Here is a 10665-nt window from a genome sequence, read left to right on the forward strand (position 1 = left end):
TGCTAATACTACTACTACTAGTAATAATGTTTGTCTTTCTCTTTATGGAGGATGAAGACTTGATTTCCATAGAGAACAAAGATGGCTCACAGGATGAGCTGTCTCTGTATGACCCATCTTTCCTTATTTCACTTTTCAGCTACATCCTGCGTCCAGGTAAAAATGTTCCAAAATGTTCATATTCTTTATGGGTCGTACATATATATGCGTGTATATCAGTGGCGATTTCTCTAAGACTGCAAGGGAAGCTCAGCTTCCCCTAAAATGTCAAAAATTAAATGGTCAAATATGTACAGTTGTGTTAACATTTCATTGACTACAAATGGGTTAGAACACGTTCATCTCGCAGACGAGTTCGTTCAGAATCAGCTACTTATCACAAATCGACTGACACGAACTTCTCATACATTCCCGTAGCGTCAATGCATTTGCCCGCAGAAGCTGAGCGTCTCTTCACTTCAATGGGGCTGCATGGAACGGGTTTTTTCATTGCTTCGAAACTTGCCGGTCATTGGATAAATGACGCTGAGCATCTCTGGGGGTGAATGGAGCTGTGGGCGGGTCTGGACGCTGAGCTTCTGCAAGATGATTGGAGGATCAGTCGAAAGGCTGAATCCCGTTTTGATTGACAGCTATTTTGATCTCTACATCTCAGCCGGATGCATTTTTGCCACCCACACATTGATGAGTGTTGTGCCAGCTAGCGTTGCATGCGGAGAGACACACCCTAAGGGCACTCTTCGTCATCTCTATGCAGGCGCCTTTAATCAGCCGGCAGAGGTCATAATCGCATTCTGACAAAGAGAGACCCACATCCGGTTCTTTGTCCCGCCCCCCTACTGAGCAACCGGCCAATCGTTGCTCATACAGCCACTCAGCCTCGAACCGGTAAGGCAGAGCTGGATTCGATACGACGTACTCAGAATCCAGCCCTGGTTGCAGCGTGTGTTTTTACCGCTGCGCCACCTGAGCGGCTTATGCTACAAATAATTTTTAAAAATCGAATTAGGGACATATTGTAAATAGTAGCGGTCAGATTTATGCACCCTAACAAGAAATGCTTTGGTTTATTAAAAACGATACCTTTGTCTTTTTCAGAATCTGTAATAGACTGTCGGAAGTTTGTGTCCAGTCATGCACTGGGTGTGACGGTAGCGGCCCTAAGCAGTTACGATCACAAAATGCGAGCTGCTGCGTATCACGTCCTTGGTTCCTTCTATCAACATCTGGAGGGTGCTCGCTTCAAAGAGAAGAAACAGGTACTCAGACCTGACCAATCGTTTGTTTTAATTGCTAACATAGGTTGGTTCTCACTGTTGGTTCTCATGTCCTTAGTTGCTTTACTTATTGGATACAGTCAGGAATGGGATCCAAAAGCAGAATCTCAGAGTCTCGTTCTTACATGCTACCTACATCGCAAAAGTGGCTCAACTGATTCTAAGACCTGGTGATTTTTTACTACTACTATTATTATTATATATTTATTTTGATTTTGTAGCACATACAGTATACTGTACAACATAATTTGACTGATTCTTCTAACTTCAAACATTGTTTGCTAAATTACAGAGGAGCACATGTATCTGGTGGTGAACAGGTTTCTTTTAGGAACCCCTTATATGGATCTCAAGAGGCTTCCTGACTTCTTCAGACTTTTCTATAGCTTTGATCTGGAGGTAATGCATCACTGTCTCACGTTTGGTCCTGATTTTTGGTCCTTTATCACTGCTTGATACTACTGTTATGTTTAGCTATACATAAGGGACAGTGGTCGCCTAGTGAGTAGAGCTTTGGGCTATCAACCGGAAGATCCAGGCTCTGCTATGCAGCCACTGTTGGGTCCTTGAGCAAGGCCCTTAACCCTGTCTGCTCCAGGGCGCCGTACAATGGCTGACCCTGCGCTCTGACCCCAGCTTCCAAACAAGCTGGGATAATATATGAGAAGAAAGAATTTCATTGTACTGTACATCTGTATATGTATATATGACAAAATAATCTTCTATATAATAAAATGTGTCCTACAGCACAAACTGGAGCGGGAGTGGGTGCTAAAAGTGCTGGAAGACGGTATGAGAGACAGGATTTCGTACGACCTTTGTGAACAGCAGACTTTCCTACAGATACTCCTGGGTTTTTGCAGCAGCCCCCTGTGTGACCAGTCTTCCCAGGTACGCTATGAAACCCCAGCAATGCACTGGGTTTGGCAAGCCCTATTTATTAAGGGTTTCATTATTAAACCTCGATTTACTGGACTGAAAGGGAGGAGCACTGGTCCGTAACAGCAAGGTTTTTTTTTATTCCAGGGGGTGCGAAAATATACGAAAACACAGCACTAGGGTCCATATAAGATCCGGTTTCATATAAGATATAATTTCATGGACCGGCGGGGGTGAGAGGATTTAAAATATAATTAATATAGAATGGAAAATCAGTGTGAATCCTGATCTTTTTTCCACTGCAATGAAGACGCTGCTCCCACCTAGTGGTGATTGGGGGCAATAACACCCGAAGAGTATTGGAAATTTAATTGCTCTTGTAGCGATTTCTAATTATTTATTCTTCCTGTGCGGCCCTGTAATAAATGACCCACGGACCCGGTGGTTGGGGACCACTGTCCTATTTATTTATGCCTTTTCTTTTCTCTCCTGATTTAGCGTAGTCAATTTGTCTCCCGCTGCCGGGGATCCCTGATTGCGTTCGAGGAGGGTATATTTACGCGTGCGCAGTCCTAGCTGACCCCTTCTTTACACCTGTGGTACTTCAAAGACCAGTGGCGTAACTAGGAGCTCATGTATCTGTTTTATTCCATGTATATCAGTGTTTGCTATATATTTTCTGCACTCCCTGTAGTTACACCACTGGCACAGACGCCTCTGTCTGCCAACCAGGGTCCTTGCGCAGCGTTTGAAGACCCCGCCCACTTAGTCCGGTCATTTTCCCACACACAAATTGGCCACCGTGTCTGCCGTGTGGGAAAACGACCGGACTAAGTGGGCGGGGTCTTCAAACGCTGCGCAAGCACTGCCAATTGTGCCTGCCAGGTGGCGCACAGCCGACCGGTAGCAAAGCCGAGACTCGAATCGGGGTGTTCAGAATCTCGGCGCTGGTGTGCTAGCAGAATATTTCGCATCGCCACCTGGGCGCCAATCTGTCATTTTTTTTAAATGAATATTAAAATTGGTGTACTGGTGTACTGGGGAGAAATTTAATTTACCTTGTGTGGTGGAGGAGATGATTGTATAGTGCTGGGACATAACTAAGCACTAGGACGTGCAAAAATTCAGCATAAAATACTGAGGAAAAAGGGCGAGAACAAAGCGAGCCTCCTGACAGAACAAAGCCTGTCGCTCATGTAAACAGAGAGATGTCGCCAGCTAGTGGACGATTACTGAACTCCTGGTCTTGGTACACTTCTCGTGAGAATTTGAAACGATCGGGCCGGACATTCGGTTTTCCAGATTCTGTCCGTTAAATCGAGGTTCTACTGTATTGTTCTTTTTAGTGTTTTTTTTGTGTGATAAATAACCTTTAAACCTGTCACATTTTGTAGCTACAGATTATTAATGTACTCAGGAAAATCGCTCATATCAACGAAGCCGCTTCTGACTTCATCAAGGAGCATGGCATCTTAACATGGATAGGACAACTATTACAAAGGAGGTGTGTATATACTCAGCTTTTAGTGCTTTTCCTGATATGAAACATGACTTACAGTGTATCACAAAAGTGAGTACACCCCTCACATTTCTGCAAATATTTTATTATATCTTTTCATGGGACAACACTATAGACATGAAACTTGGATATAACTTAGAGTAGTCAGTGTACAGCTTGTATAGCAGTGTAGATTTACTGTCTTCTGAAAATAACTCAACACACAGCCATTAATGTCTAAATAGCTGGCAACATAAGTCAGTACACCCCACAGTGAACATGTCCAAATTGTGCCCAAATGTGTCGTTGTCCCTCCCTGGTGTCATGTGTCAAGGTCCCAGGTGTAAATGGGGAGCAGGGCTGTTAAATTTGGTGTTTTGGGTACAATTCTCTCATACTGGCCACTGGATATTCAACATGGCACCTCATGGCAAAGAACTCTCTGAGGATGTGAGAAATAGAATTGTTGCTCTCCACAAAGATGGCCTGGGCTATAAGAAGATTGCTAACACCCTGAAACTGAGCTACAGCATGGTGGCCAAGGTCATACAGCGGTTTTCCAGGACAGGTTCCACTCGGAACAAGCTTCGCCAGGGTCGACCAAAGAAGTTGAGTCCACGTGTTCGGTGTCATATCCAGAGGTTGGCTTTAAAAAATAGACACATGAGTGCTGCCAGCATTGCTGCAGAGGTTGAAGACGTGGGAGGTCAGCCTGTCAGTGCTCAGACCATACACTGCACACTGCATCAACTCGGTCTGCATGGTCGTCATCTCAGAAGGAAGCTGACGCACAAGAAAGCCAGCAAACAGTTTGCTGAAGACAAGCAGTCCAAGAACATGGATTACTGGAATGCCCTGTGGTCTGACGAGACCAAGATAAACTTGTTTGGCTCAGATGGTGTCCAGCATGTGTGGCGGCGCCCTGGTGAGAAGTACCAACACAACTGTATCTTGCCTACAGTCAAGCATGGTGGTGGTAGCATCATGGTCTTGGGCTGCATGAGTGTTGCTGGCACTGGGGAGCTGCAGTTCATTGAGGGAAACATGAATTCCAACATGTACTGTGACATTCTGAAACAGAGCATGATCCCCTCCCTTCGAAAACTGGGCCTCATGGCAGTTTTCCAACAGGATAACGACCCCAAACACAACCTCCAAGATGACAACTGCCTTGCTGAGGAAGCTGAAGGTAAAGGTGATGGACTAAACCCAATTGAGCACCTGTGGCGCATCCTCAAGTGGAAGGTGGAGGAGTTCAAGGTGTCTAACATCCACCAGCTCCGTGATGTCATCATGGAGGAGTGGAAGAGGATTCCAGTAGCAACCTGTGCAGCTCTGGTGAATTCCATGCCCAGGAGGGTTAAGGCAGTGATAATAATGGTGGTCACACAAAATATTGACACTTTGGGCACAATTTGGACATGTTCACTGTGGCGTGTACTCACTTATGTTGCCAGCCATTTAGACATTAATGGCTGTGTGTTGAGTTATTTTCAGAAGACAGTAAATCTACACTGCTATACAAGTTGTACACTGACTACTCTAAGTTATATCCAAGTTTTATTTCTATAGTGTTGTCCCATGAAAAGATATAATAAAATATTTGCAGAAATGTGAGGGGGTGTACTCACTTTTGTGATACACTGTATCTGCAAGTACGGTTGTTCAATCTTGCCGACAGGCATTTAGACGGGAGGTTGCTGAGTCCGGTGATTAACCTGCTCCATACATTGTGGTTCACCAACCTCGACAAGAAGGGCAGTAGGACGTCGTGGAGCAACACAGCAGACGTGAAACCTAAAAGACACAAATGGCTTCCGTTCTCAGTGACCAACAACTACCTTGGAGCTTTGCTTACGGTCATTAAGCACCTGAGGTATCTTTTGATATCTGTACATTAGGAATAATAAACAGATCATTTACATTTACAGCCTGTCTCAATTCTTAGGTGTTGCCTTAAAATGTTGCCTACTTAGAAAAGTACTAATATTGTGAATTCGAATATCAAATATAAGTAATTGTCATGAATTCTTATTTATATGCCGCTCAGGTGGCGCAGCGGTAAAAACACGCGCTGCAACCAGAGCTGGATTTCGAAAGTGCGTCGTTTCGAATCCAGCTCTGCCTTCACCGGTCGAGGCTGGGCGGCTATATGAACAACGATTGGCCTGTTGTTCAGGTGGGGGGCGGGATTGGAGACCGGAGGGGGTGGGTCTCTCTCTGTCAGAATGCGATTACGACCTCTGCCGGCTGATTAAGAGGCGCCTACACAGGAGATGAGGAAGAGTGCCATTTCATTCATCAGTAGCCAGTTTGCGCCATTTTTGCAATTTTCTTTTTCTAACCTACACTGTTTGTGAAAATAAGTGCACAACCAATTCATTCAACTATTTCATTCATACGTGGAAGAAGCTGACGGAGAATATTCAGATCTCATGTTACATACAGAAATTTTAACCCTATAATCTGACATTCATATGAAGTCAAGGGTCTCTGCTGCCACATACAACCGATCAGCCATAACATTAAAACCACCTCCTTGTTTCTACACTCACTGTCCATTTTATCAGCTCCACTTACCACATAGAAGCACTTTGTAGTTCTACAATTACTGACTGTAGTCCATCTGTTTCTCTACATACTGTTTTAGCCTGCTTTCACCCTGTTCTTCAATGGTCAGGACCCCCACAGGACCACCACAGAGCAGGTATTATTTAGGTGGTGGTGTGTTAGTGTGTGTTGTGCTGGTATGAGTGGATCAGACACAGCAGCGCTTCTGGAGTTTTTAATTACCGTGTCCACTCACTGTCCACTCTATTAGACACTCCTACCTAGTTGGACCAGCTTGTAGATGTAAAGTCAGAGACGATCGCTCATCTAATGCTGCTGTTTGAGTCGGTCATCTTCTAGACCTTCATCAGTGGTCAAAGGACACTGCTCACAGGGCGCTGTTGGCTGGATACTTTTGATTGGTGGACTATTCTCAGTCCAGCAGTGACAGTGAGGTGTTTAAAAACTCCATCAGCGCTGCTGTGTCTGATCCATGTCAGTGTCACTGCAGTGCTGAGAATGATCCACCACCCAAATAATACCTGCTCTGTAGTGGTCCTGTGGGGGTCCTGACCATTGAAGAACAGGGGCTAACAAAGCATGCAGAGAAACAGATGGACTACAGTTAGCAATTGTAGAACTACAAAGTGCTTCTGTATGGTAAGTGGAGCTGATAAAATGGACAGTGAGTGTCCAGTGAGACTGGTCGGTGTATTTGACTAAAATAATAATATTATTCCTCAGTAATTTTCAAGATATTGTCACAGTTTGTGTGTCCTAGCAACACCTTAGCAACCACCTATTAACAGCTTAGTTAATAACAACCGTTAATAACTGGTTTGAATGGCCTGAGGCTAACCATTAGCCTAATGAGGTAAAACTGCAGCGATGTGTGGGGACAGAACTAGAGCGTCTCAATAATCTGCCTTCAAAAGTTTGGTGCCAGTTTGAATCCGCTCTACTTAAGCAGCTGCCCAGGCAGGCAGTGGGCAGCAAGGCAGCTCACTAGGTTTAGAGACAGACCCATGAAACGCGTACTGTCACTGCCGTACTGTGTGCATTGCTGTTGGGTTTGTAGTAAACGTGTGCACTGTGTTTGTGATTAGGACCGGAGTGGCAGCAGCTGATGTGAGAAGGTTTCTGCAGACTCTGGAATCTGTATTGAAGCATCATGCCGTGGCACCAGGTGGTCAGACGGACGCTGACCGGTTGACGCCGAACCCTCAGACGCTGACCTGCTCAGCAGCGCTCGGTTTGCTGCATGTGTGGGGAAGGCTGGCCTGTGACGACACGTTACTCGATGGTCTTCAAGAACTGGCCAGTAAACACAATGTTAAAGCGCTACTGGGTAGGTGACCGCATTTAGCACATTCTCTCATCTCATGCAGTTTGAGCAATAGAGGGTTAAGGGCCTTGCTCAGGGGCCCAACAGTGGCCGCTTGGAGGTGGTGGGGCTTGATCTGACAAACGCTTTGATTATTAGTCCAGTACCTTAACCGCTAGGCTAGCACTGTCCCAGATTATTATTATTATTATTTTTCGGATTTCAACACTGTTCGTCTTTCCTAGCAACACCTTAGCAACCACCTATTAACAGTTTATCAACCACCTGAAATGCCTTGGCAACTGCCTAGCAACTAACCTCATAACACCTCGGCAATTGTCCTGCAAAACCTTAGTAACCACCCAGCAACACCTGAGCAACCACCAAACATCACACATTAGCAATTTACCCGCTTCCATAGCAATCGCCTAGCGACACCGTGACTACCACTTGGCATCATCTTAGTAAATGCCTAGCAACTCTTTACACAACGTTACCTTAGCAACCACACAAGAAAACCTTAACAAGCAACAAGTACACCTAGACACTCACCTAGGAACTTATTAGCATCTGAGTATTACCTTAGCAACCATTTTACACACAAAAAATCACCTGTTTCCTCGGCTGCTCCCGTTAGGGGTCGCCGGCGGATCGTGATCAGCATTATTGATTTGGCACAGTTTTTACGCCGGATGCCCTTCCTGACACAACTGGGACTGTGGGAGGAAACCGGAGCACCCGGAGGAAACCCCCACAGACACATGCAAACACATGCAGGGGAGAACATGCAAACTCCGCACAGAAAGGACCCGGACCGCCCCGCCTGGGGATCGAACCCAGGACCTTCTTGCTGTAAGGCGAGAAGCCACCGTGCCGCCCACACATTAAATCACCTATACGAGCAAAAGTATTCACCCCCTCTCCATCACAGAACACCCGAATCTCGGCTCTGCTACCGGTTGGCTGGGCGCCGTCCCTGCAGGATGGGAAAAAGACCGGACTAAGTGGGTGGGGTTTTAACTGCTGTGCAAGGACCCTGGGTTAGTGGATAGAGGCGCCTGTGCGAAAGTGGAGGAGCCTTACGTGCGAATCCACCAAAGCACGTGAAAAAAGGGGTTGAGGACCGCACTCATCAGAAGGGTCGTGGAGCTGGCAAATATACTCTCCTCAAACTCAATTGGGAGCCCTAGGATCTAATTAGACTAGAAATAATATTAATTGGCTATGCTGTATCAGGAGAAAATGCATAAATAAACAGAATAATAATATTTATTTTGATGTTTCTTTGTTGTATTAAAATGCTTTGTTGGTACTCCTTAAATAGGATTTTATTCTTATTTACTAAACCCTCAGATTAAATATCCATATATACAGATGTTTTATTGATTGCATAACATCCTGATTTCAATATTTAATGTATTCTCAGGATCTGGAAATGAGAACCTGCATGGAAATGTGAAATGCGGTGTGGAAAAGGATGTAATGCTGGCATGTAAAACCCTCCTGGTGAATGTTTTCACACACTGGGAACCATGGCCAGCGCCATGCATACCCAACCAGAACGCTGATAACCCAACAGATTCCACCGGTCTCATCAATGCCACTGCCTACACGCTCATCAACTGGACCCTTAGAACTTTATCCGAGATGCCTTACGACGAGAACGACACCCTTGCGACCTTAAAATGGTTAAAAACTACGGTGGTGCATGAAAGCATTGCGAGATCTTTGCTGACCGGTGAAGCAGTAAGAGCTGACCTGTTAAGACTGTACGACCAGGCGTGTGAGGGGCAAAGCACCGTTAACCTGGATATAGTTCAGCTTTTTACCTCGATCATGGTGCACTTGTTGGAGGCTCAAGGAACTGATCTTCACACGAGTGTAATAAATACATGCTCGCAGACAACTACAGACGATGACCACAGAGGTACGTATCTCTATTATATTTTATTTATATCAAATTTTATCTAAATAAATGTTTTAATTAATGTATTTCTTTACTTTATTGTAGAAGCAGGGCTGAAATTATTATCCTGGTACATCTACGATGTCTGGAATGGAGCCCAGGTGCCTCGCCTACTCCTGAGCCACGCCCAGCTGCTGAGCAAATACAGAAAGAATCACAAGAATTGCAGATCCCCTGTCGTGCACATCTGTGAAGATATTCTCCCTGCTTTTGACTCCTCTGTGTTATTCTGAAAATGCAAATGAATTTAAATGAATTAAATCTTTTAACCCACGTTATTAATCGAACGATGACTTTTGTCGATTATCGGTTGGACTGCTAATTATTGACTTAAATCTTATTTATAAGTGTTACGCATGCCACATTTAGCAAATAAACAGTATTTGTATAACAATTCGTATAATTTTTGCGAATATTTGGATTTTAACGTCATGTTTTACACTTATGACAGGTTCCATTCATGACAGGACAGATAGTTACAGGTTACACGTGATTTATCAGCTCGAGTTCAATGTCAAACACAGTCACGGCAATTTTGTATCTCCAATTAACCTCACTACATGTCTTTGGACTGTGGGAGGAAATCCACACTGATACTGGAAGAACATGCAAACTCCACACAGAAAGGACCCGGGAATCAAACCCAGGACCTTCTGGGGAAAAAAGAAAAAAGGACAGTATGGAAAATGCAAATAAAATAAAAACAGTTTTCCTTACATTTACTTTGACTTTTATTTGATTGCAGACAGGATGAATCTGAGATATTTTATGTTTTATCTGCTCAACTTCATTTCATTTATTAATAAACATCCATTCCTGCATTTCAGGCCTGCAACACATTCCAAAAAAAGTTGGGACGGGGGCAATTTAGGCCTAAATGATGATGTGATTCCAAACAGGTGATTGTAATCATGATTTGACTGAGTCTTTGATGAGCGATGATCTCCAGTTTGTCCACAAATGTGTGAGAAAATGATTGAATGTACCTCAAAGAAAGATTGGAAGGGATTTGCATATTTCTCCCTCTACAGTGCATAATATCATTAAATGATTCAAGGAATCGGGAGGAATTTCAGTGCAAGCTTAACCTGAACGCCAGTGATTTTCCATCCCTCAGACGGCGCTGCATCAAGAACCGCCACTCAACAATAGCTCATATAACCACATGGGT

General features: G+C 44.4%; 1 protein-coding gene across 1 annotated transcript in view; it reads left to right on the forward strand.

The window, feature by feature from the left end:
- Window positions 1-9772, forward strand: part of urb1 (URB1 ribosome biogenesis homolog) — a 34351-nt gene extending 24579 nt beyond the window's left edge. The window contains exons 32-41 of the mRNA XM_062987407.1: window positions 51-156; window positions 1099-1259; window positions 1336-1447; window positions 1570-1676; window positions 2025-2168; window positions 3557-3660; window positions 5336-5530; window positions 7311-7552; window positions 8955-9455; window positions 9540-9772. Of these exons, the coding sequence (XP_062843477.1) occupies window positions 51-156; window positions 1099-1259; window positions 1336-1447; window positions 1570-1676; window positions 2025-2168; window positions 3557-3660; window positions 5336-5530; window positions 7311-7552; window positions 8955-9455; window positions 9540-9727 (1860 nt within the window). The 3' untranslated portion in view covers window positions 9728-9772. The remainder of the gene's footprint in view (window positions 1-50; window positions 157-1098; window positions 1260-1335; window positions 1448-1569; window positions 1677-2024; window positions 2169-3556; window positions 3661-5335; window positions 5531-7310; window positions 7553-8954; window positions 9456-9539) is intronic.
- Window positions 9773-10665: the final 893 nt, after the last annotated feature.

This window comes from Trichomycterus rosablanca, chromosome 25, assembly GCF_030014385.1.
Source record: "Trichomycterus rosablanca isolate fTriRos1 chromosome 25, fTriRos1.hap1, whole genome shotgun sequence".
Classification (NCBI taxonomy): domain Eukaryota; kingdom Metazoa; phylum Chordata; class Actinopteri; order Siluriformes; family Trichomycteridae; genus Trichomycterus; species Trichomycterus rosablanca.